Source organism: Manacus vitellinus, unplaced genomic scaffold (genome assembly GCF_001715985.3).
Source record: "Manacus vitellinus isolate BGI_N305 unplaced genomic scaffold, ASM171598v3 scaffold_10_pilon, whole genome shotgun sequence".
NCBI classification, from domain to species: Eukaryota; Metazoa; Chordata; class Aves; order Passeriformes; family Pipridae; genus Manacus; species Manacus vitellinus.
Window position 1 is genome coordinate 2,406,126 of NW_021938838.1, and position 25,788 is coordinate 2,431,913.

General features: G+C 55.3%; 3 protein-coding genes across 3 annotated transcripts in view; 1 reads left to right on the forward strand and 2 right to left on the reverse strand.

Annotated features, from left to right (window-relative positions):
- The window catches only part of ELMO3 (engulfment and cell motility 3), a 7,490-nt gene extending 5,775 nt beyond the window's left edge, over positions 1 to 1,715 (reverse strand). The window contains exons 1-3 of the mRNA XM_029965504.1: positions 1,111 to 1,715; positions 336 to 435; positions 82 to 231 (exon numbers count right to left, since the gene is read on the reverse strand). Coding sequence (XP_029821364.1) covers positions 82 to 231; positions 336 to 425 — 240 coding nt within the window. The 5' untranslated portion in view covers positions 426 to 435; positions 1,111 to 1,715. The remainder of the gene's footprint in view (positions 1 to 81; positions 232 to 335; positions 436 to 1,110) is intronic.
- Positions 1,716 to 2,637: 922 nt separating this feature from the next.
- E2F4 (E2F transcription factor 4) lies at positions 2,638 to 15,531 on the reverse strand. Its single transcript, XM_018085478.2, has 10 exons — positions 15,226 to 15,531; positions 13,214 to 13,323; positions 12,563 to 12,724; positions 12,039 to 12,082; positions 9,299 to 9,360; positions 8,877 to 9,162; positions 7,715 to 7,879; positions 6,749 to 6,796; positions 5,169 to 5,213; positions 2,638 to 4,845 (listed from the first exon to the last, which is right to left on the reverse strand). The coding sequence occupies exons 1-10, from the start codon at positions 15,529 to 15,531 to the stop codon at positions 4,730 to 4,732; spliced, it is 1,344 nt and encodes a 447-aa protein (XP_017940967.2). The 3' UTR covers positions 2,638 to 4,729.
- Positions 14,732 to 25,270, forward strand: EXOC3L1 (exocyst complex component 3 like 1). Its single transcript, XM_008930302.4, has 14 exons — positions 14,732 to 14,748; positions 16,429 to 16,511; positions 17,487 to 17,647; positions 18,869 to 19,088; positions 19,405 to 20,065; positions 20,252 to 20,369; positions 20,545 to 20,670; positions 20,788 to 20,888; positions 21,034 to 21,144; positions 21,280 to 21,409; positions 22,431 to 22,553; positions 22,885 to 23,040; positions 23,441 to 23,565; positions 24,036 to 25,270. Exons 1-14 carry the CDS (start codon positions 14,732 to 14,734, stop codon positions 24,220 to 24,222), a joined length of 2,319 nt encoding a protein of 772 aa, XP_008928550.3. The 3' UTR covers positions 24,223 to 25,270.
- Positions 25,271 to 25,788: the final 518 nt, after the last annotated feature.

Genomic DNA, 25,788 nt, shown 5'->3' on the forward strand with positions numbered 1-25,788 from the left:
GGAGGAAGAGGAGGAACACTGTGAGAACCACCAGCTCCGAGGGTGGGGGCGAACGGTGCTCTGGCCTCTCTCCACTTACACCTGCAGGTGGGTGAGAAGACGATCCAACGTCACTTCTTTTTTGACCAGCTCAAAGAGGAGGCGACTGGTAGGCACCATGTTCTCCAGGATAGACAAGGAGAGCTGCTGGATGGATGCATCCACTGCATTCATATTGACATAACTCATTATCTACGAGAGAAAAAACCATCCGTCGAGGGCAGGCTGAGCCTGGGGGACGAGGACAATGAGGAATACCAAGAGTACAGGCTGTGGAGGCTGCAGAAGGTGCTTACCTTCTTGATGAAGACTGTACTAAGATTTTCCCAGGAAACAAAATCATGCTCCATCAGCTCTGTGAAGGCTTTCAGGGTGTGAGCCAGCATCTCCCCTGTACTAGAGGGACAGATGAACGAAGGTAGTGAGGAGAAGAAAGGAAAGAGATTGTTGGGTTAGAAATGACTCTCACTTAGTCATCCCAGGAAGTCAGGGCAGGGGAAGTTCAATAGTTGGAAAGCTGCATTACCACGGTACAAAGATCACTGCAGACAAATTACCCCATATCCCTCCCTGTGGTTCTAAGAAACATATGCTGCACTGCCTGGTTTTAGGCTCTACATTCTCTGTGTGACAGGAGCTCAGAGGAGATGCACCACCACATCCTGAAGTCACACAGGCACTCCTATTTGGCAACTGGGTTTTTCTTGAACTGCCTGAAAATCTCTGGCAGCTAAAACCTCAGGACAGAGGGTTTATTTGGGGTGGCAGGAATGAGCAGCAGCGGAGGCCAAGATGATCACAGGAGGTTTCCTGGTAGCAAAACCCGTGAGGCTACAGATGACCCAGCCAGCAAAGGGATGGGAGGTTCAAGTCTGGGCACATTCACAAGGAGTCAGGACCACATATCCCTGGGGACCTTCCCCTGGCTGCCAGCATGCAGGGACACAGCCACAGTGCAGGCATCAACAAGTCAGGAACACGAAGAGAGTCCACTCCAACACCCAGCTTGGAGCTCATGCAGCATTAGCAAGGCAGAAGAAAAGTCAAAGAAGGTCGTGTCCTGATACTCACTCGTTCCCTTCTTCCACAATAGAGTAAATCTGTTTCAAGCCATTCCTGCTGATGAACTCTTGAGCAAAGGTAACATCCTGGGAGAGGCTTGCAAGCTTCTTCAGTGAGTCAGTCTTCACATCCACATTCTTGCTCTGGATCCCGCTGTACAACCGCTCTGCTTCTTGGTCCTACCAGGAAGGAAAGAATCAAGCCAAAGGGGCTCATCAAAAGACAGTGAGAAGCTTGAAGAAGGCTGGAAGAGCTGAAGTGCAAGTTTTGGAAGGAGTCTCAGGCTAGAGCAGCCCCAGCGAGGAGCTAGACTGAGAGACAGAGCCATCAGAGCAGAGACCAGGAGGAGCTGAGGACGGAGGTCAAGCTGGCATGACACCAAGAACACTTGATGAGTTGGCCCACGCGTCCAAAGCATCTCAAGATGATTTAGTTTCTCTTCAAACTCCCCCAAGCTCTGCCGAGGGAAAATGAAGGCTGAGCCATGTCTCCTGCCCGTGTTATTTCTGCTGGGTCTGAGGCACTGGAAGGAGCCACCACGAGCTCAAGTCACCGAGGGAGCCAGCGGCAGAGGGCTCGGAGCCCCGCACTGCCCCACCGCAGGGACACATCCCACCAGAGCACACAGCGCGGGAGGAGACGGGGGGGGGGACACAGAGGGATGTACGGGGAGGGGTCAGCGCAAAATGACTCCGTTCTTATCTCCTGGGTTTGTAGGTAGAGAGGCACGGGTGAGGCGGCGAGCTCCGGGGGGGCGGGAGGGGCGGGGGGGCTGCTCTCGACGATCGGTTGGATGTAGGTCGTCGACGTCGCGTGAGGCCTGGAAGCGCGTGTGGCGGCGTTGGACAGCTCCACCTGCGGGCACGGGTCGCCGGTCACGGGCGCGCGGCACGGCACAGCCGCGCCGTCGGGGTGCCAGACGTTCCGTGCAGGCGGGGCGCGGTACTCACGCGTGCAGACGTATTAGAGCATCGGGCGAGGGCCTTGTCTGCGGGGGCAGAGCGGGCCGTGAGAGCCGGGCCGGCGGGAGGAGGGGGGCAACACGGAGGGGGTTGGGGAGCAGGCCGGCAGTACCTGCTGGAGCTCGATTGAGCTGCGGGATGGCTACACGACCTTCTGATGAGCGATATCACCACGGTATGGGCGCGTGGCATGGCTCCGCCGGGGCTCCGCGCCGCCGCAGTCGGGTTGGTGCGCCGCCGCCCTCCCGCAGGGCCGGCCGGCCGCGCACGAGGCCTCTCGCCACAACCACGCAGCCGAGCAGGCCCGGCCTCACTGAGCTGACGCGGGTTGCCGGGCCCACCTCGCTCCGCGCTCCCCAGGGCACCCATCCAACAGGAGGACAATGCTTGGGGGAGGCGACAACCTGGAAAAGCTGTGTGTTTTGTTATTGTGTTTTGCTTTTTTTTTTTTTTAATTTTCTTTTTTTTTGCGTTATTCGCGTCAGAGGAACGCTCTGTACAAATACCGCGGCAGTTTTTTTCCTTTCCTCGCCAAAAGAAAAAAAAAAAAAAAAAAAAAAAAAAGAGAGAGAAGTATAAAAATAATCTTTATATATGAATCAAAAAGTTCATTTGCAACTGTAAATTTTTTTTTTCCTCTAGGTGTTATCCTTTTCTGGAGGTCGTCTAACTTGGCGGCGAACGTGAACGCTGGGAAGGGAGGGTGAGGGCCAGGCAGTATGCGAAGAGCTGGAGCTACACCAGAGCCAGGGAGCCTTGCAAATACACGTGCAGGACTGAGGGATTCTGGTCAGCTTCCATGTGGAGAGGGGAAGGTTCAGGGACTGGCTGCATGCAGGCTGGAAGTTCACCCTCCCTGAGCGGTCCCACACCTCAGCTGTCTCAGCAGCAGCAGCTCCCTGCTGCCAAACTGGAGCGTCCCATTGTTCCTCCCGTGTTCTTCGCGCTCTTCCCGAAGAGGCTGCTGGTGCTTTGGGGCTGCAGCAAGGAACAGTCCTTCCAGAGGAGTCCCATGTACAAAAGGATGGCCCGAGGAGCCACCTCAGGGACGCAGGTCCAAAGCACATACTCCTCTCACCTCTCCAGGCTCTTCTGACTTTTACCTCCCTTAGTGCTGGTGCTGCAGCTGGTTGTGTGGGTCACAGGCAGTGAGCAGCTACGTGGAGAAATTAAACATCAGCTGTTTAAGTGGATGGCTGGAAGCTACCTCTCTGCAAGAGCCCACCACGGCCTGGCCTGGCTCTCTCTTCGGCAGTTTGCGGAGCAGGAAAGGCAGGACAGCTGCTACCACCGTGGTGGCAGGAAGATGTGCAAAACTAAAGACACTCAAATACAGGATCTGACCGACACCCAAAGCTGGGACTTGCAAAATACGACACAAATCCATCAGCGCGTTTTTACCTCCAACTAAACTGCACGGGGTCCGAGCCTGGTACCAGCTGATGATCCTAAAGAACCCAACAGCAGGCCTTCCATTACAAAGCAAGGAAGAAAATTTTGTGGAAAAACGGTGCAGAGAAAGCATCGCACTGGGTAAAGACCTGCCACAGGATCAGGGATTGGGAGCGTGGGTATGGACACTAGAGGAGCAAATTCAAATATACAGAAAACCTGATCCTGAGAGAAGAAGGGAGGAGAAAAGCTCACTATTTGGACAACACCTACGTAACCTGTCACAGCAAAGTACTACTGAATTGTTACTGCTTGGTCGCCTTTCAGACAGTTGCAGGCTCAAGTGCAATGGTTGGAGAATACAGCTATTTGCAAATATGAGCAGGCTCTGATGTCCCTGGAGTACCTTACAGGCACCAGCTGGAGCAGTCTTATCCTTTCAGACATCTCTCCACTCGGACAAAAACAAAAATTAAAAAACAAACCATACTGGCACCTCTTCTTTAGCCCTGTAGAAACAGCACAGCTGCTGGACAAGGAGCTGGAGCCCCCGGGGTTGTGCATCAGCAGACTGGTGAAAGCAGAACCAGCATTCCTGCTGAAGCACAAGCAGGGAAAGGCTCAGCTCCTGGGTGCTACTAGGAGCACTCAGCTCCTGAGTCCCACTAGGAGGCACAGCTGGCTAAAAAAAGTGCTTTTTCTTGTAAAACGTACTAGCTTGGTCTGAAATCACTGGCAGAAATAGACACTTTGGTGCCATTCCCCCCGCCCCCTGATGCCTTTCAGAAACACAACTACCTCAATCCGAACCACTAACATGGAGAAATCTAACTAACAACCTCTGGGCTTGTGAACTGACCACGGTATTAGGGCTCCTTGTAGCAGCTGGTACCTAGGAGGTACAAAGTGCCTCTGGGAGTGCAGGAAAAACCAAGGCATGCAGATTGGAGGAAGCTCAGAGAGGCACGTGGGCAAACTCTACAGGTGAACTGGGAACACTCAAAACACGGAGCCTTTGAGGTGAGGCCCAGGATCCAGTGGAGAGCTGCAGGGGCCAAGCTGCACGTGCACCTTGCACGAGCACCAGAGGAAGAAGCAAGTTATGGGGAGGCTCCCAGCCTGCAAGTCCACATCTCTTGGTTCTGAGTCCATATGAGAGCATCTCTGAATTACTCAGCCATCGAGCTCTAGCACAAAAGGAATCCAAAAATAGACACTTTCCAAAGAGTTACAAAACAGTCTGTGTTTGCAGGGCTCACAGCTGCACTGAGAAGTCAGAGGTTGAGGACAGGCACATCAAAGAGGTCGCAGACGCCTTCGCTCTCATCCAGGTTGTAGATGTAGTCGTGATCTCCAGGTGGAGGGGAGAGGCGGAGCAAGGGAGCAAACACTGGGGAAAGAGAAGCCCAGGGTTGGTTACAAAACTCAGCACTGCCACCCCGAGCCAAGAGCTGCCAAAGGGCACCGAGCTGTGCAGCCACCTCACAGTAACAGCCAGTGAGGTTGCTTCAATCAGCCTTGCAGTACTAAAGAGACTCCTGGCTCTCACACCTCTCTCAGGGGCTGTCAGGACAGCGAGAACACAGTCTGTGTCCAGAGCCCAGAAAAGATGAGGGCAAGTCTGCAGTCTGAGGGCTGCCAGTTGGGTAAAGTCACACAGCATGGTCTTCCTCCCGGGAAGGCCACACCATGGCAGGAGACTCTAAGACTCACCTTCAGATGACATCAGCTCTTCCAGCAGCTCAGAGTTCATACATTCTGGGGAAGAGACAAACATGGTAGCAAAACACTCTGCTCTCCTGGTCTGCTCATGGGTAGTTCCCCACCTTCCCAGGGTTCTCCCCACCCTTCTTATCCCTTCTCTGGCTAAGGCACAGTATGTACAGAAGGCAGTGGTGAAAAGAAGCTTGGGCTTAAAACAGAGATAAAAGTAATTTCAACACAAAACACTATGGGAGAGCTCCAGCTCTTGCAGCTTAAACTGCACAGCCTTAAAGCATCTGCCAGTGCCAGGGCAGCATCACTGGGATCACACAGGGATGAGAGGCTGCATGGAACATGCTGCAAGGACTGTCTCTCTGAGCTCTGTAGTGCTGTTTTTTTCCAGTCCTGAGTTCTGCCTCTGTAGCTGTTGATTCTGTTTTGTCCTTCGCTCCTGGATCTTTATCTTCCCACTCTGAACTGGGAAGAATACTCCATAAAGCCACATACATTACCATAGACAGCAAACATCTCCTTTTTTAACGGAGTCCACATAGTCACACAGCACAGTTACTTTGGGTAAGCTAGGTCTTCTACATGGCTGGGGCTCTGCAGCAGTTTATGTCTCACGCTGTGAACTCAGACTTACTTTTCAGATGTACTTAGACATCATCAAGGCTTCATCCACTACCTGCAGCAGCAGGTGCTGGGCAAGGAGGAAGGATGTTCTCCGGGCTGACTGCTGAGCCCAGGGCTCGCAGCACACAGATTGGAGGCTCACACGTGTGTGTGTTTGGGCTTGTGGGGTTTTTACACAAAGGCAGCACCTTCACAAAGCATCTGATAGAGCACAAAACTAGGGACAGCTGTACATCTCCTGTGACCACCACAAAAGTGCCTGTGTGTACTCAGCTCTGCTGAGCTGTGGGGGCTACAAAGTATTCCACCAGCACTGAAGGGAAATAAATGTGCTGATAAAAAGAATTTCCTGGTGTAGCTTTATGTTAGACCAAATTCCTTAACCTTTCCTACCCGTAGCCCAGCATCTCTCCCAGCATTAGGCAGCAACCCCTAGACATTCCTTGGGCAGAGTGAGAACTCCAAACACATGTAAGAGCATCCTCTCCTACTCTCCAAAATTACCAGCCCCACCAACACCACTGAGGGGTGTTTCAAAGAAAGAACACTATCTCCCTAGAATATTTGCTTGGATTAGTCTCAGGCAGGCTACAGCTGAAATGAGACTTAACAGGGATTTTTGTTTTCCACAGTACTGACAAGCTGAAGGAGGAGGGGAAGGCTGAGCACAGACAGAGTAGTGTCAGCATGGGGACAGGAGAACCCTGTCAGCACATGGCAAGACAAGCTCTAACAGAGGTTGCTGGAAACATGGAGACAGAAAAATACATCCAGAAACCAGTAATTTTAAAAGTGCCTAACTACAAGTAGAGGGCCAGCAGCCAGCAAGGACCACAAGCACCTTACAAAACCACATCCACAAAATAATCCAAAAGGGAGTGAGTCAAACAAACTGTCCCACTTCTGTGGGTAGATGGGCACACAGCAAAGCCGTGGTCAGGGAATGAACATACCTCTCATTGGATCAAACATCTCTGACAGCTCTTTGGGAAGTTCCAGTACTGCAAACACAACAAACCAGATGGTTTGGATCATTACATGAAGAGTCTGAAATGCTTTACAGCAGAATCATCCACAAACCTCCTGCACTCCTTACACACCCAAATCATCCTACGCCATCCAGAAATTCTGCTCCCACACTCCCTGTCAGATATTTCTGCTGCAATGATAAGCAATAAAACACTTAAGCTCTACTACTTTAAGATAAATTTGTAGGAGCCCAGGGACACGAACATGTTATCACAGCCAGAAGCTCTGCAGTAACTGCCTGCCTGTAAACCTCACACGGTGTCAGCTTCCACACGCTGCCTCGATTCACCTCGTGTAAGAGGATGCTTTTATCTCCCCGGGCCAGCCTGCCATTTCCTGGCATAAAGCTCCAATGGTCCTTTTTTAAAGCCCATTTCACCTCACCAAGCACATCAGGGAGCTCCCCAAATATACACTGCAAGATCACTAAGAACAAAAGATCTAAGGACAGATGAAGCATTCCTGAGTAAAGGAGGAAAACAGAGACAAGAGCTATCCTAATACAGGAAAACTCTCCATGACTTACAAAGGGATCTCAGTGATGGTTGGAAATTCTATAGCTTCATGTGGTCTCCAAAACAGAACCTTACACTACAGAAAGGACTGAAAGGGAATAACCCTACACGTACCAGTAGAGATGTGTCATGTGGATGTCCCTCACAGATTTTCTAGTACTGATGTCAAAGAAAGCAGCAGGACACTAGACAAGACATCTCACCAGGTTCCCTGGCACCCTCACAGGGAAATGCCTACTCATCCTTGGCAGAGCCTGGCTGACAGCAGAACGGAGCTCAGCTCCTTCCTCCAGGCCCAGCAGCCTTTCCCTCACTCCATGATTTCCCTCGCTGCATGATTTTGGAGCAAGACATGAAACGAGGGGGCATACTCACTTCCCGTGGGGTCTGGCTTGATCGGCTCAAAGGAGGTAGAGGTGCTGGGCAGGACGGAGCTGCTGTCCAGGGAGGCAGAGGACTGGAGCAGCTGTGCATCCAGCCCAGCTGGCTGGCTGTCGGAGTCGCCGCTGCCCTTGGACTCTGCCACAGGGACATCGCACTCTGGAAAGAGCCACACACGGGAACGTCATCTCCCACCAGCCCCAAAGCAGCTGTGGCACAGGCTCAGCCCACGCTGGCAGTGCTGCCCAAGCACAGGGAGAAAGCTTCCTGCTTCCCTCCAGGCCCTGCTGCACTTCTGCTGGAGAGCAGTCCTGGCGGTGCCAGGCTGCACACGAGCCAAGCACGAGCTCTCTACAGCCTGGCAGCAATGAACAGCTCCACCAGGAGAAGCATGGCCAGTGCAGCCAGGGAAGTTATTATCCTGCTTGGGGCTGAGGCTGCACTCGGAATACTGTGTCCAGCTCTGGCCACTGTCCAGTTCATGAAAGCTGTGGAAGATTCAGCTGAGGGCTACCAAGTTAGCCATGGGTCTAGGGCACGTGGTCTGCAAGGAAGAGTGGAGAGAACTGGGCTTGATCAGCCAGGCAAAGAGAAGTCTAAGGGTGACCTAACAGCAGCTTGAAGCTACCTGAGTGGCAGTTACCAAATTTAAGAACTCAGTGGTGTCAAAAAATGTAACATGCACAACAGGCACAATATGAGCTCAAAGGATCCAAACTTCAGGATAAAGGACTGAGAAGGTGCTGCAGCCCTAAAAGGGCTCACCAGGGAAAGGGGGGATCTCCACCACTGAGGGCTTTCAAAATTTAGTGGACAAAGCCACAACCAACCTAATCTAGCATTTTTGACAACCTTTATTCAAACTGAAAGCTGAACTTGAGACTCAAAATGACCCTTTTGCAAGCTCTTGCTCATCAATGAACCTGCATGATCTCCCCTACAGGCTGGCACTACCCCTCAAGCCAAGTGCCTCATTTCCCTGAACACAACCAGTCCCACTAACCAGGGCAAAAGGATGGGCTGCAGCAAAGGCAGAAGTGCCCCTTTACCAGGAGCTGTCAACGCTGCACATCCGGCAGTGCCAGCCCCAAGTGGGACAAGGAACCCTCCTTTGCCAGCCACCAGCCTGTTCCTGCCTCCTCCAGCTCCCTCTCACCTGTGCCTGCGTTTTTCTGTGTGGGAGGCCCATGGTCCTGAGTGCTGGTGGGTGTTGGTGTGGAGGGCTGGGTGCTGCTGGGAACAGAGGCCTCCTGGAAGTGGGTGAGCGGTGGGATTGGTGTTTTCGAGGGTGCAGCTGCCTGGCACTGAATGAGGTCTTCAGGGGGAGGGACAGGGAGTACGACAGGAGGAGAGCTCCAAGTATCTTTGTTGACTAAGAGAACATCAATGGGACCACTCGTGCTCTTCAGATGGATCTGGTATTTCTTCTGCCCGTTTAGGGCCTGGGAAAAGTCAAAAGCAAAAAACACGGACATACATTAAAAGCCCTTTTCGAACAGAACATCAGTTTCCCACAGACAAGATGTACATGTGTGCACACACACACACCTGCCCCCTGCCCACGTGTTTGTCACTCACCTCAGGGATGGGCACCTCCAAACGTGTGCCAGATGGGGCTCTAATCACAAGGAGGGTGTCTCCTGTGAAAACAGACCAGTCAGTGCTCAGTGAGCACAAGCTGGGACCCTCCCCAAACCCCTCATCTCCTGGCAGTCCTCCAGGATTACATCTACACCCCAAGCACATCATGCAGCTCCCAGTGTGCCAACAGCCCAGGGCACAAAGTTTCTCCCAGTGCAACCCCAAAGTTTTTCAGCAGTGTCCTTATCAAGACTATTCCTTTTCCTTGGAAGGGCTGGCTTCAATTCACTCCTAAGAATATCGGAATCCTAAGGGAAGTATCCTTCATTCTGCTGTCACAAGCTTTTGTATGTGAATTATAAATAAAACAGCTGGACTGCCAGTGGAGAGATGGGGTCAAAGCATGCTCAGGAGCCAGGCTGCCAACCTCAGGTTGGTGTACCAACACCTGAAACCAACACTCCCCAGTCCCTACTGGCAAGAGCTGCCTGGTGTTAGTTGTGCTGGACCCACCACAGAGCCCAGAATGTGTGGGGCTGGAAGCCAGGCTGACAGCATCCTTCCTTTCCAAGTCCTGCAGCTCCTTAAGACCTGTGCCCTGATAACCCAAGTCACAGGTGAGCAGCTCCCAGCCCATATCTGGGTTTAGAGAAATGTGAACAGAGAAATACCAGCTCTGTGAACATCTGACATATTTAGATCAAGCAGCCTGCAGCTTTCACTTTGAATGTTTAAGCTTTAGGGTGGTTAATATTCACAGTTCACCAGTATTCTGCATTAAGCTTCACTTGATAATTAACACAGAAGATCCCCAGAGCGATGAGAGAGCGTGGAGAGCAGAAAAGCACATCCCTTAATTTCAGGCAGGCAACCAAAGGTCAGATCAGCAAAAGGTAAAGGGATTAAAAATAACATAGGATTTGTCAATTAGATGGGACTTGTTTAACAAATCTACTCTTAAGAAAAATGTAAGAGGCATAAAAAATGGATAGTAAAGCTCAGAGACACCAGCTTGAGCTTTAAGACCTGTTAGTCTCAAAGACAGGTAATGGGCTTTTATCTGCCTTGACAGCCACATCCCTAATAATTTTACAAAACAGCTCACAGTGCATTTCCACTTCCTTTTTGAATCTGCAAGTGCAAAATGCATCACAGCAACAGATGGGAAAATTATATTTCCCAGTCACTAAAATCTAACATATTCTTACTTCTCTTTTTATTTTTTTTAATTAATCCAAGTAATGAATTTGTATTTGACAAGAGTCCAAGCATGGAAATCTTGGAGAAAGCAAGATCAATAGCAGTTGATTAGAAAAACCAGGATCTGAAATTCAGCCTGCACCACAGTTCAAGAACACGAGAGGTCCAACAAAGAATCTCTGTAAGACTCAGATGTTCAGGAGAGGAAAAAGCATCATGTAAGGCATATTCATAGAGGAGAACTGGACAGACAATGGAAAAACACGGACTAGCCCTCTGTTTTAGAGGGAATTCAGACCTGCCCTCAGTAAGATCTAATCTCTGCATATTTTGGTGAGGTCTGACCTCAGACACAAACCGGTTTACAAAAACCAGGTGCAATAAAATGCAAAACACTCAACCAGCCAAGCAATGAGCTGTCTGCTGGCCTCCAGTAAACTCTTCCAGGCTGCTACGAGTGATGTGGCCCCAAGCACTGTCAAACTGAAAACACAATCCCTGCCCCCAAAGGTGCTGCTTCAACCAGCAGCAGCAGTACAGCTGAGGGAGGGGGTGGTGCAGTTGTTACACCAGCGGGGACCTGAGCAGTGTAAAAGCTGGTGAACAAGGAAAGCACAAAGGCAAGAGATGACAAACAGAAGGGCTGATGAAGTGCAGGGTGAGAAGAGGGCTTGGAGGAGACAGGAGAGTCAGACAGGGGTGAGATTACGCGTGGCTGGGGGCGGTCAGGATGAACAGCTTCAATCTCTGCAGCAAGCAAGCAGATGCAGGTTGCCAGGTCAGGAGAGGTCGGGTGTCCACCGCAGCAGAAAGGAGCTGTGACTCTGCACCACTACAGCTGAGAAGAACAGTTTGGGTAGTGCAGGCTGCCCCAGTGCACGATGACCACCAGGGTTACTTTGGCCTTACATCTATCACTGAAATCAGCAACAGGAGAAACAAAAGACTCCGGTGGGTTTTCTTCACTCTTGCCCCAAAGAGACTGAATGTGAGACTTTTGATATGGGTCCCCACTCCAACTTTAGGAAAGCAGCACACAGGGGAGTGAGGGCAGGGCAAGTGCTGTGTTCCCTTCTGTCCTGCTCTTCTCTATCTCTTTCTTGCAGTCTTGTTGGCAGGGAAGATGATGCAGCTGAGGGACCACCTTTTATACTACTTCCCTGCTTATAGCCCAATTCCTACCATGCAATAAAATGTTTTCTATTATAAGAACATTGCCCACCCAAGCCCTTAAAATAAAGGATTTCTAACATAACACTCATACACCCACACAGTGACTCCCCAGTAAAAAGACTTCCTTAGGAGCAAGAGCTATATTCCTTTAAACACAAGTTAAAATACTGCCTGCCCCCTCTGATGGTGACAAGAAAGCTACAGTTCAGTGGTACAGGATGGCATCAGAGCTCACACTACATTTAACTTGATGCTGGGCAGCCTGTGGTATGCTGCCCCCTCTTCCCTGGAGAAAGGACAGCAACTGGGAGAGCCTGAGAGAAGTGCAGAGTCACATCTTTATCATGGAGCACCAATTCCTCACCTGTGAAGCACTTGCAGATGTCTTCATGTGTCACATATGCTAATGTTTCCAAGGTTAAGGAGAAAGGCTGCAGCTTCCTGCACAGACAGAGAGCTCAAAGGACACCTGACTTTTCCTTCATGAGCACAGGGAATGCCAGTCCCAGAGGTGTCTCCATGCCACACTGAAGTGGTCTGCAGGTGAGGTCTGCAAGCTACGTGCTCGTCAGAGCTGACATCCTGAGATAGTTAAGCCACAAGAGCAGCTCTGCACGCAAGAAAGTGCCACCTGTGACTCAAAAAGAAGCACTTTTCTCACCATGGTAAACATTACAGTGTGTTTTGCTTCCACAAGACAGAGGAGAAGCTGTGCACTGCAGAGAAAGCAGCTTCCCAGGCTGAACAGTTACTCTAATTCCAAAGCCAGGCACTGCCTTCTGACTCTTGCAGTGCAGCTTCTCCAGCAGCAACAGCTCCCCACCAACCCAGCCCTCAGGTCCTTGCTTTCCAGCCCAGCAAGTGAACATGAGTTCACACAAAGGATATCGACTGTTCTGCATGTCTTCTGTAACGTTTTTGATGCTCTGCTGAACCCACATCTTCTGCTGCTCCAGCTCCTGCTCCCGCTGCTCCAGGTCCTCTATGTCTGCCTTCAGCTCGATCAGTTTGTGAGCTATTTCCCGTGTGTTGCAGCCAGGACCCACCCCTCTGGGCAAAGGAAAAAGGAGTGAGATGCATCAGCCTCTGGAGGCAACCACAACAGCCCCAACCTCTCAGAGATGTTTCCAGCCCCTTACTGCCACCCCTCACAACATCAAGGACAGGTTCCCTGGAAAGCCTCGTCTGTACCTGCTCTAGATCCTCACCTTCCAGAACACCAGTGTTTCTACAATACATTTTTCTACTTCCCACAGACCAGCAGGGCTCTTCCCCATCTCCAGTGCCATGACAGGTGTCTTTTCCAGCCCAAGGCACTGTAAATATTTAGTTTGTACCAAAATAACAGCTCTGTTGCAGGAGACATGCCGTACATATTTCAGCTTTCCTCACTGCTGCCGTCAGCACAGCCCAGCTGGGGGAAGCACAGGCACGGACCACTGAGGAACCTCCCTCTGCACAGGGCATTTTGACCCCGCTGTCACTCAGACCTGGACTGGAAGGGACCTGTGAACGATTTAGACCATCTCTGCCACTCACTTCCACTGGATACTGTTCTTGGATTTCTTCTCGATCAACCCGATGCCCTCCAGGACATTTGTGATATCGTAGATCCGTCGCTTCTGTCGCACAGCCAAGGTATCTGCAGCCTGCAAAAAAGGTTAGACACTTAACTCCACACTCTCAGTCATGCTGAGCTCCTTCCTGCCCGTCAGACCAATTCCTGGCCAAGTACTTCACTCCCCATCTCATACCTCTGCTGTTCCAGCGCTTCAAGTTACAGAGACATAACTTGTCACAATGTCATGGGACCACAGGAAGAAGTCACTCATCCTTCACCCCTTTTCTTACCCTGCAACCTCCCCACTAAGCACAAACCAAGTTCCAGCCATCCTGCTCAGAGTGGATCCAAAAATCACCATTCCCCAGCAGCAAAGCAGTGCTAGAAAACACTAGTTCAGCAGCCTGAAAATTCAGTGCTCCTTCAGGGCAAAAGAGATGGGGATGGGAAGGAGAATGCTGAGGGCTGTGTGCGTGACTGGCAACAGTTCTGTGAAGTCAATACTCAAAAGGCCTTTTCTAAATCAGATCTGATGTTGCTTGATAGAGAACACTTTTTTGAAGAGGCACTTGAAAAGATACAATTTTTCCTCTGTTTAAAAGATAGGATGCCAGGTGGAGAGCAAGCATGAGCTGCCCTGGGGCTTCCCTGCCTTGCTCACACAGCTCTCCTCCCCTCAGGTTTTGGGACATAAAGAACTGCATCGTTTTCACTACCACGTGGCAACCTGGCACCAGCAAGAGTTAACGTGTGCATAGCCAGGACCAGCAAAGTCAGTGGCAGCAGCCAGAGAGGGTCAGCACAGGAACCACATCCCTCCTCACTCACCAGCAACGAGCCAGGACTTTGGAGACCCTGCACTGCACAGCTGAGCAAATCACAGTAACCAACATGAGCCCACTTAATGGACATCTGAAGCAGGAAAATATTGCCAAATCCAAAGAGACAACAATTTGGCACAGGCAAGGAGCCAGGAGACTCCTTCAGCCCCTGCACTGTTGGGGCTTTCTGGCACTTGACTGCTGCCTGTGAAGGGTCAGAGCACTTGCACACATGCCCATGTAAGAGGCACTTGTAGAAACCATAGCAAAGGAACTTCACTTATAGAAAAAACCTGGGATTGGTTACTTCCTCTAGGTGAAGATCTTAAAAAATGAAGAAGCAAGACGTATTCACAGAGCACTTCTCCACAGGCTAAAGGCATCGGGGACAACTTTGGCAGGTGAATGTGACCACGCTCCCCCTCCTGGTGTGTGCCGGGAGGTCTAAGCGCTGCAGGGAGGAACAGTTTCTATAGTTCTCGGAGGCTTTACAGGGCTGGATCATTATGGTGTCGCTGATCGAGCAGCACCTTGGTGAGGGGCAAGAGCGCAGAAGAGAACGAGGCAGTCAAACCGCGTTCCAAACGAAGGACACGAACACCTGCAACGCCAGGGAAGATTCCGGGGAGGGCAGAGCGGCTGGGACAGCCCGATGGGGTGGGGAGAAGGGCTCGGATGGAAGAGCAGGAGAGGTGTGAGGGCTGCACGGTTGGCAGCTCTGCCGCACCCCCGGGGACCCCGCCTTCCCTGCCCCTGGAACCACAGGACCCGTCAGCGTTGGAAAAAGCCCTCCAAAGACCACTCTGATGCCGTGCGACCATTAAGCCCGGCAGCCGCCAACCCACCGCTAACCCGTCCCAGCACCAACATCCACACGTTTCTGAACGCGCTTCCTCCCGGCGCGGTGACCCCACCGGCTGCCTCCGGCCAGGCCGGTTCAAAACCACAGTGGGCCCGGCCACCTTCCCGTGAAGAGTTTTTTTTTCCTAGTTAACCGCAATCTAAGCGCAACTGCTGCATCCGTGGGCGCTGGCCGTGCCCCGGGCTCCGTTCCAAACCCGCTCGGCGTGCCGCCGGAGGCCTCCCGCTCCCCCAGCAGGGGCATGCTCCCCCCGCGGACCACCCCCGGGCGGCGGAGCCCTCGCCCCCCGCCGGCAGCCCCCGCCAACCAGCTTGAGGTCGAGCACGCCGTCCTTGCCTCTGCAGGCAAAAGCGAGCACAACTTGGTGGTGAGGCAGCCCCAGGCTCTTCTCGTGACGGCTGGGTCGGCGCCCGCAGCCACCCTGCCACCCGGGGGGCTGCGCCCGCGCACTCCGCATAACTGCCCGCCGCCGGCTCCGGGGTCCGCGCATCCGCTTCCGGGCGCGCGGGGCTCCCGCGGGAAACCTCGCGGGGCGGGGACAGGGGGCGGGGACGGGGGACTCCCCACCGCCGCCCCGCGGGGGCCGGGGGTGGTGGCCTGGCGGTCCGGGCATCGCCCCCGGCGGCGGGGGTCCCTCCGGGGTAAGCCGCGGGGTGCGCCCATCCCCTCGCCGTCCTGCGGTACCAAAGCCAAACCCCCGCCCTGTGCCCGGCTCGCACCGCCCGGTGACAGGGGCGATTTGCTGCTCCGACACACCCGGGAGTCCTCCACGCTGGGAAGGAATCCTCCAGCCTGTGCCTCGTGGAAGGCAGTTTGTGGCAGGGGGATATCTCCAGGTCCATCCCCAGCCGTGGAGGGTCCATCCCCGCCTCCACACCCTCTCGCCTTCGGGTCAGGCTGGCACAGTGGATCCTTTCCCGGCTGGTCCAGCCTTAGGGGGGTTCCCACTACGGATGGGCTGAGGTCTGACAGGGGCACCCCGGCATCCCGCTGTCCTCCCCGAGCCAGCGCTGGGAGCACGGAGAGGGGCTGTGTGTCCGGGCGAACGGGGGTGCAGGGGAGGGCACGCAGGGTGTGACTTCCAGGACGAGAGCAAATAGCCTCAAGTTGAGGCTCCCCTCAGGAGTGGGTTAGATTGGATATTGGGAAAAATATCTTCACGGAAAGGGTGGTCAGGCACTGGAACAGGCTGGCCGGGGCAGTGGTGGAGTCGCCGTGCCTGGAGGTGTTCGAAAGGCGTGTGGATGTGTCACTTGGGAACCTGGTTTAGTGGTGGGTTTGTCGGTGCCGGGTTAACGGTTGGACTCGATGATCTTGGAGTGCTTTTCCGACCTAAACGATCCTATGGTCTCCACTCCCGAGCCCTGCGGCCGTCGCGGTGCTTTCCCGTGTCCCCCCCTCCCCTCCGCCCCCCGTTCCTGACGTCCTGAGCGCGGCTGCGGGAACACAATGGGGCCCTGAGGAGCGCGGCTGCTCCGGCTGAGGAAACGGCTGCCGGCTTCCTCCGCAGCCCTGCCCTGGCCCCCGCAGCTCCACACAGCCCGGACACCATGGGCATGTCTGCGGAGGACGAGCGCGCTGCCAGCCCCAGAGGTAACGGGGGTGATGCGCCCCGGGGAGCCGGCGAACTGGGCAGGGGAGGGATGCTACTGCTTGCAGCACATTCTGGGGGCTCTCCTGCCATCTGCCTCACCAGACCCCGGACTTATTTTCTGTGCCGGGAGCTGGTGCCTTGTGTTCTTGGGTGGGGTGGAAGCCTGGCTGTGCTTCCCGATGGTGATATCTGCGCCGGGGGCAGCGCTGCTCCCTGCACATCTTATCCTCAAAGCTGCTGTCCTCCTCCGAAGCCCCCCGGACCTGAGGCCTGCCCGTGGCTTCCCAGCAGAGCAGGAGCCTGGCTTGGCACTGGGTGACATCCCTGCGGGGCTGCAGGGAGTGGCTGGGGGGGGGGTGGGGGGAGCGATTAAACTGTCCCCTCCTCGCTGGGGACAGGGACTGGTGTGTGACAACTGTGCTGGTTCTCAGCCCTCTGCTTTGGCCAGGAGGCCTTTGACATGGCTTAGGACCCTGTACCAAGGGGAACACTGGGCCCCCCACACTGTGGGTGCTTTTGGAAGCTCAGGAGCCTCCCATCCTCACCTTTGCCTGGTTCTCCTTTGTGGGAGAGCTGCCACCTCTCCATCCCTCCTGCTGACTCACTGCCAGAGTCTCAGCCCTGCTGGGGACTTCCCAGGTGGCATCAGACCCACTCAGACAACCCACCATTGTGTTTGGGGGAGCAATGGGGATGTGTGCTCGGCCTGGGGACAGCCTGGGGACTCAACTGGCAGGCTGAGTCACAGTTTCCCAGGGCAGCCTTCTCACTGCCACAGCCACTGTGACAATACAGGTCTGTAGCTGTGGTACCTTGCGGGGCCCTTCTGGAAGTACCCGCTTGGTGCCATCCTGTCCAGCTTCCCACATCGGGGTGTGCTTGGAAGTCTGCTGGCAGCAGCTTCCCTCCTCCGGCCTCAGGGGCTCTTCCTGCCCCACTTCGTTGTGCTCACTGACCCCTGGCTTCATCCCCAGACGAGGAGTGGCCGGAAGCAGAGAAGGCTGAGAAGCTGGCGAGAGGAGCCGCTCTGAAATGGGCTTCAGGGGTGTTTTACCGCCCCGAGAAACTGGAGGGGCTCGGGCATTACCGGAGCCGAGAGACACAGAGGAACAGCTCCATCCAGTCCCGGCTGAAGGTGGGTGTTTGCCACAGCCCAGCACATGGACACCCGCAGCCTCACCGCCTCTCCAGGCAGGGATCTCAGCCAGGGTGCCCTCTTGTGCGTTGAATCATCTTTCTGTCCACTTTGGGCAAAATCTTTTCCTTTGGCTGGCGCTTTGTGGGGGAAATGGCAATTGTTTTGGAGAAAAGATCTGGTAACCCCCACCTGCTGCCCTATTCTCAGGCAGTGTCTGAAGTGTTAGAACGAGTCTCCCATGTTTCTGATCATCCTTCAAAATAAAACACCGAGGGGGTTCAGCACATCCCACGTGCAGGAGTCAGCACTCCCCATCACTGCCCCATCCCAGCACCAAAGGCTGCCCTTCCTCACAGCTGGGAGGAGGCACAGAGCTCCAACCTGCCCCTGCCTTCTGGTCCCCACACGGGAAATTCCATTTCTACACGTCTGCAAGGGCTGTTCCAGTCCCCCTGCCCAACTTCCTTCCTCAGAGTGACCTTTTTACATGACCCAAGGAATGACTGACCCTGGACCCAATCTGTCTGAGCACTGCAGCCTTCTCCTGATTATTTTGGAGATGGTTTCTCCTACTCTTAAGTGTGGTTGAATTATCCACGAGGCAACTTGTTTTAAGTGATGTGGCCTCAGAGAAAGCAACTTGTTTCTGGTGATACTGGGTAGAAGGACAGTGGCACCAGGAGATGGGCATTAAATGGGTGGATAATAGGGTGTGAAGATGTACCAGTGCCCCTGCAGGGCTGGAAATAATGGAAATCCCTTTTGGAGGAGGGTTTTTACAGCCACTGAGGTACTTCAAGCCATCCATATGCCTGGGATGGTACACACAAGGGCCCTGTGGCCTTCTGCTGTTTTGCAGCAGCAAAGTAGTATTTTTAAAGGAGACATCTAGTTACTGCTCATCCTGTGCTCTTGGTCACCCCAAAGTGATGCCCTTCTCCCACCTCATGCACAACAGTCATTGCCCCTCACCCCACCCCCTATGAGCCATTCCTGTTGCTGGAGGGGGTTCCTAGAAGCTGGGTGTGCAGTGGAGTGGGGCTGTCACAGAAGGTCCAAGAGATGTGATGGTCTGAGGTTGTGATGACAGGGGCAGGTGTGACCTTGTGGGGCTGGGAGGGTGCCTGCAACACAGACTGTGCAGGGCCAGGACAGTGTGGGACTCCTCCTGCCTTCTGGGGCTGCTCCACTGCCCCTCCATCCTCTTCTGCTCCCCAGTCAACCGTCCAGTCCTACCTGGAGGGGGTGAGTGCAGGGCTGGAGCAGCTGCGGTCGGCGGCGCAGGAGGTGCAGAGCGTGTGCCAGGACCTGGGGGCTGCACGCTGGGCCCTGCTGGACAGCGCTGACCACTTCCAGGGCCTGCAGCAGATGAGGGCGCTGGTGGAGAAGCACGTCCAGCTGGCCTCCGTGGTCCAGGTGCTGCCACAGATCTTCTCGGGTAAGGCACTGGCCCAGTCCTGTTGGATTTGGGCTGGAAGGCAGAGGGGAGAATTTCAGTCCAACCATGGGCTCCGTGCAGGGCTGGCAGCAAAGCTTGAGCAGGTCGCTCTGGCTTTGCCTGTTGGGTTTGGAAAGTCTCCATGGATGGAGATTTCACTGCCTCCCCAGGGCCTGATCCAGCACGGTGTTCCCAGAGCCCCAGACCTCAGACCCTTCCCCTCACTGTCTCCCTGATAAGCTGCACCCACGTCCCTGGTGCAAACCCCCTTCGCCCCCCTCGCTGAGTCCTGGCATCTCTCCTCCCTCTCCCACAGTGCAGGAGGTTTTTTCCCATACCCTGCAGCTGCTCCACGGGCAGCGCCTGCTGGAGGCCCACGCGGAGCTCATGATGGTGGAGCACCTCCGGGATGACATCCTCTCCCAGCTGCACCTCCGCGGGCTCTCCAGTGCCCAGACAACCGTGCTGTCCTACTTCAGCGGCCTGCAGCAGCTCAACGAGACCCTGGCCAAGCAACTGTGGGACATCGTGGGCAGCAGCCTGCGGCTGGTGCGGGAGGACCCCGTCCTGTTTGTCACCGCTGTAAGGATCATCGAGCGGGAGGAGAAAATAGATGATACTCTGCTCCTGGAGGCCACCTTCCTGCCCCCTGGCCGCCCAAAGGGCTGGAGGCAGAAGTTCTACCATGTCCTCCAGGACACCATCACGGGGCCCCGCTTCTGCGCTGCTCACGTGGACGCTGAGGGGCCGGGGCTGGCCAGGCACCTGGCAGCGCTGCAGAAGGACATCGTGTCTGAGCTGCGTGTGGTGAAGGACCTGATGGTCCAGTGTGTCCCAGCTCACTACAACATCCTCAGTGTCTGCACTACCACCTACCACCAGGCCCTCACCAGCCACCTGCAGGAGATCCTCCGGGAGGACCTGGACAAACAGGGGCTCTTCCTCCTCCTCGAATGGGCGCTCCACGTGTACCACAGGTCAGCACCAAGCCTGGCACCAACAAAGCAGGGGTTGTTGTGGAGAGCTGGGTTGTTCACTGGCACATGGGTGGGTTGGGAGAGTGGCTCTGGCTACCAGGGGATGACCAATAGGAGGACAGAGGGACAGGTAGGAAATCTGGAAAACACAGGTCTTCCCAGCCCTGATCCACCTCTGCCTTCCAGCCCAGAGATGATGGGTCACCCTGACCTTCTCCCAGAAGTGGATGTTTCTGCTCTGGGTCCCTTGATGTCCCCTGAGCTTGTGGATCAGACAGAGAGGAGATATGTGGTGAAAGTCAAGGTGAGTGGAGCAGGGACCCCAGTGACCACCACTGAGCCAAGCATCTGCTCTGACAGCAGCCCCAGACCATGAGCCTGTGGGACGAGGCCCAGGACTCACTGCTGTGCTGTGTTGGGTCTCAAGGGAGTTGGTTCTTGACTTCTTGGGCCTCCTGTGGTGGGTGTCCATCCCGCAGGCCAGCGTGCTAGAGTGGATGCAGAGGACCCTAGAGGTGGAGTTCAAGGAATGGTTCAGGGAAGAGGAACCTGAGACAGACCACCAGGGATTCTTCCAGTCAGCCCTGCCTGTCATTGTCATGCAGGTGGGTCCCCAGCACCACGGGTGCAGCTGGAGCATGGCCATGCTAAGAGCTCCCAAAAAGAGGGCCATGGCCTGCAGGCTCTCCCTGACTCACCCCCACTCTCCTCTCCCGCTGCAGATGCTGAATGAGAACATCCAGGTAGCTTCCTTGATCAATGACTCTCTGCAGCAGAAGGTTTACAACATGGCCTTGGAGGAGCTCGAGGCATTTCTAGGCCGGTTAGTGGAGCCCCTCACAATCCTGCCCGTCCTCACAGACCCCGGGGTTGTGGGAGGTCCACGTGCCCCCAGAAGCCTCCCAGCTCCGTGTCCTTGTGGCAGGACTGCTCTGCCTGCCCGTCACAGTCTCCTCTCTGTGTCACAGCCTGCGGGAAGCCCTGGTGCAGTGCGGGAAGGAGCACCAGCAGGACCGGGCCGTGCCCAAGTACTATGTCTCCTACCTCCTGGCCATGCTCAACAACAACCTGGCTCTCAGGTAACCTGCACCAGCACCGTGTAGCTTTTGTAGTAAGCCACCACCCCTAGGGAAGCCACATACTCCCTGTCCTCCTGCAGGACCACTGTCCCCACTGTGTTCCCAGGCTACCTGTACCTCTCCTTTCTCTTGTAGCAACTCTGTCTCCTCCCTGCACCCCAACACTGCCCACAGAGAAGTCCCTGCATCCCTCCGGGCTGCTCTAGACAGGATGCAGAAGAAAGCCTGCCAGCTGCTGCTGGAGGAGCTGCTCCTGGACCTGCAGGTATGTTTGTCCACAGCACTGAGCCTGACAGGGCTGCAACAAACCTGGCCCCAGCAAGAACAGCCCTACAGCAACACCCCAGACATGAGTTATTCCTGCCAGGGATCCCTGCCATGTGCTCCATACCCTGCTATCATCCTGCAGACATCTCTGCCAGCCTGGTTCCCAGGCCTTGATAAACCACCCCATGTCTGTCACCAGCCAGCACTGCCCCATATCACTGGGGCAGATGGTTTGTGGCCCCCAAATCACCAACAGACAGAGACCAGGAGCCAGGCCCCCCCAGGCTGCCTCATGCTCCTTCTTATGGCTGTTTCATGGCAGAAAACCAGCTGAGGAGCGGAGATGTCCGTGTGGAGGATACAAATCCATGTGCAACTGCCCAAGTCGTTTCCTGCAAGTGTAGTCAAATTTAGCTTTCCTGGAGTCTGGACCAAAAATCTGGAATAATTAACAACATTGCTATTTAGGGCTTGAATGCCATGAAAACAAAGGAAGAGCCAAAGGGTGAAGAGCTTGCCGGCAGTGGCCGGGGCCCCAGCAGAGACAGAGGGAATGTGTGCCTGCAGGCAGGAAGACAGGCAAGGACAGCAGGGCAGGAGTTGGAAATCAAAGCCCTCAGCCAAAAACATGCTATGTCTACACAAGGGAAGTGGGGAGGAGTGGAAATTAAAAATAAAATCACAGCAAGACAGGCCAAAAGCGAGTGTGTGAGGAGCAGCTTGCTGCCTACACAGGTGCTGCACTGTGACCCAGATAAAGCCCCAAATGGGCTTCTTAGGGTGTCAGGGAGGGACAGCCCCAGGGGGTTTCCATAGTTTCTTAACCTAGACCACTCTTCTGTTTTTATACTGAGTTTTGTCTGGCAGCAGGGGCTTGGGGCTTTTGCAAGGCAAAGTGGCCGTGCTGCCAGGCAGCAGGTGGGCACCAGCTGAGGGTGTTGTGCCATCCTGAGCTGGCAGCTGCTGCGGGAGTGATGTGACAATGCAGGGCACAGACACGGCTCCTCCGCTTCTTTCAGCCCCTCTGCCTGCAGCTGCCCTCCCGCAAGTGGCTCTCCGGGTCCCAGCTCGTCGGCAGCATGTGTGAAGTGATTGACAAGTATGCAAAGCACTTCTCCCGCGTCAGGAAACCCATCTTCACGGTACCGCTCTTGGAACGGCTGCTTGTCTGTAGGGCAGGGAGGCTGAGCAGTTGGGTGCCATGCTGGGGTGCAGGGTGTGGGAGATTCAGTCACTGCTGGGTTTGCCAGAGAGCCTGTGTCCTCCAGAGCAGTCCAGAGAGCACCACCACACAGAGGTGTTCAGGGTTTCCCCCCAGTCTGGCTGTTTTCTCTGTGCCTTCAGCCAAGGGTCTTCCCAGCAGGTCATCCATGGCTTGGTGTTGTATCCAGCCCTTTTCCTCTTTGCCTTTCCCTGGGGAACTGGGGTCTGACACGCAGGCAGTGCCAGCACTGACAGCTCTCCCCTGCCCAGCTCCTGCTGATGGAGAGCGAGCTGCTGGTGGCCAGCCAGTACCTGCGGGCACTCATGCAGAGGAAGATGGTGTGCAAGAGTGAGGAGGAGCGGGGCCAGCTCTGCGACCGCCTGCTGCAGGACACCACACAGCTCCGGGAGCTCTTCTGTGGCCTGGTGAGAGGGGCCTGGGTGTGCTGGGGAGCCGGGGCTGTGCCACAGCAGGGGACAATCACCCAGCGAGGTCGGTTAAAGGAGCTCACAGCTCACCCCCATCACCCTCCTGCAAGTGGGGTGGGTACATCAGCCCACAAACAAGATGTGGCTGTTACACTCGGGTGGTTGTGAGGCCAAGATGGGAGGAACTGGCTGGATTAGGGACTTGGGGGACCATCACCTTGCCCAGCAGGGATTTGTGAGGCTGCACAGCAGCCCCTGGTGGGTGGGACGTGCTCAGTGGGAAGAAAAGAGCTGCAGAGAACCAGGTCCCCACGTGGGCACTGGGGACCCAGCTGTGTCTCACCAGCCACTGTGGTGACCTCCCCTGGGTCTCACGCCTGGCTGCTTTCCCTCCCAGGGCCTGGATCAGAGCCAGCAGAGCCTGGAGGCCGTCTTTGCTCTGCGGGAGCTGATCTGCCTCAAAGACCCAGCACTACTCAGCCTGGAGGTGCTGGGCTTCATCACCAAGTACCCTGATGCCAGGTAAGGTACCTCCTGCGAGAGGGGGAAGGTACCTGTCCATCCAGGAAAGCCAGTCTGGGGCTGGACCCTGTGAGGTGACATGACAGTGCAGAGCAGGCAGAAACCTGAGCCTTTTCCCCCTTCTCCCTGAGGTTTCCTTTTCTCAAGCTCCAGATTTGAGGTGTTCCTGCAAAGCCCCGAGGGCAAAGAGGTAAAGGAAAAAGGAGTTCTGCTGTGGCAGTCACGTGTCTGGTGCCCAAATAAAGCGCAAGAAATGACAAAACACCAAATTGGAAATGTCAAAACCAAATTCACGTGGTTTGGGGTGTTATTTTCAGGCAAATTTTAAAGTTTACCTGCTGCAAAGTACAGGCTCTCCCCTGGCCTCAGCTTGGCTTCTCCGGATCACGGGAGGTTTGTGGGACACAAGCACTGTGGATGGTGGGGTGGGCCAGCAGCTCGCCCTGACTCACCTCTCACTCTCTGCCCAGCGACGAGCACATCTCCACCTTGCTGGACCTCCGGGGTGACGTCTCCAAGGAAGTGCGGCATGTGGTGCTGGAAATGATGGCTCAGCACCCCCAGGTCCTGCCCGAGGGCTACCGGCCCATCTTCAGCACCATCCTGGTGCCTGTGCCAGAGCTGCCCTTCTGCCTTCGCAAGGGCAAGTGTGCCTGACACTGCCCCTCAGCCAGCTCCCCCTGCCCACTGCCCCGGCACAGGGACAGACCACGGGGGCATCTCTGCAGCTGCACGGGGGGGACGGAGGTGACACGTGGCATCCCCTGCACGCAGCACCTTGTCCTGTGTTGGGGACAGTCTGGGTATGTGCCATCCTCCTCTGGTCCTGCCTCACTGAGCAGACTGTCCCCTGCAAGCACCAGTGCTGGGATACCTGGATCAGGGGAAATCCAGCCTGCAGCTGTTTTGCTGGCCTGCTGGCACAGTGACTGAGGGCTGCTCAGGCCTGGCCTGTTGCCTGCAGGAGGAAGAGATGTTGCAGAGCAGACAAGAGTTTGCAGCTGGGGCAAATCCATGTCTCCATGGGGCTGTAGGGATATTTGGGTTTCTCCAAGTCTCCAGACAGCTCCCTGAGGCAGCAGGTCCAGGCCATGGAGCCTGCTACCATCCCAGCTTCCAGGCAGACTGGAGTCTTACCGGGAGCAGGCTGGCAGGAGGGTTTTAGGCACAGGAGGTCTTCTGGGCTCAGCCCCGAGGTCAGGTGTTGCTACTCCAGCCTGGGCCCTGCATGTCTGGTGGAGAGCAGCTCAGCCAGCTCATCATGGCTCATGGGCATGGAGAAGGGTACCAGGTGGTCTCCCTGCCCTGGGCAGTGCCATCAGCTCTGAGTTCCTACTCACCTGCCAGACTTCCTGGCTCTGGCTCATTTGCCAGTGTCCAAAACAGGACTGGAATCCAAGGCTCTCCACCTGCTGTGTCTGCTCTGTTGAGCATCCTCCTGCTCCAAGGTTCCTCTGTGATGTGCAGCAATGCCCTGAGCACTGGCTCTCCCTCCATCCTCTGCTGCTGCCCGGCCCTTGGCTGTCTCTTCCCCAGGTGCCATGAGGAGATCAGGAGCAGCCTGTGTCTCCACCTACATCCTTGTGCCCAGCCCCTGCAGCGCCCTGGGAGACCTCCACACTCTGCCACGCTTCCTGCCCTGGAGTGGGCTGCATCCTGCTGTCCTTGTGTGGAACCACTGCTGGAAATAAAGGCCTGAACTGTGCACTTGCTCTTCAGTGTCCTCAGGCTCTGCTCCCCAGAGGGTCAGGACAGGGATCAGGGCATGTGGGTGGCATGGGAGGGGGGGAAGCATCCTTGTGTTCAGCATCACCCCAGGGCTGGCTCCCTGCACCCAGTGGCACCCTGGGAGGTCACCCAGGGACATGGGGGATGATGGAGACACTGCATAACCCAGGTCCTGGATGGAGGGGGCTGTACTGCTCCCCAGCCCTGGGGTCAGGCAGCTGTAGTGCTGGGGGGATGCTCAGTGGTGGGCTCAACCTCACCTTGGGGAGGTGCCCACTGCCCTCCTTGGGGCTCACAATGTGCTGGCCCAGCTGGCCACAGCTCCCACCTGCCTGGAAGGTATCTGCCCTCCTCACCGGCCCCCACTGGCTCTGGGACTCACTCACCTGTCCCAGGGACGTGGTTCAAAGGGTGGCCCTGAGCCCTGGGAACATCCAGCTGGGACCAGCGCTTGCCTAGGCCAGGACTTCATGGCCACATGGAAAAAAAGCTCTA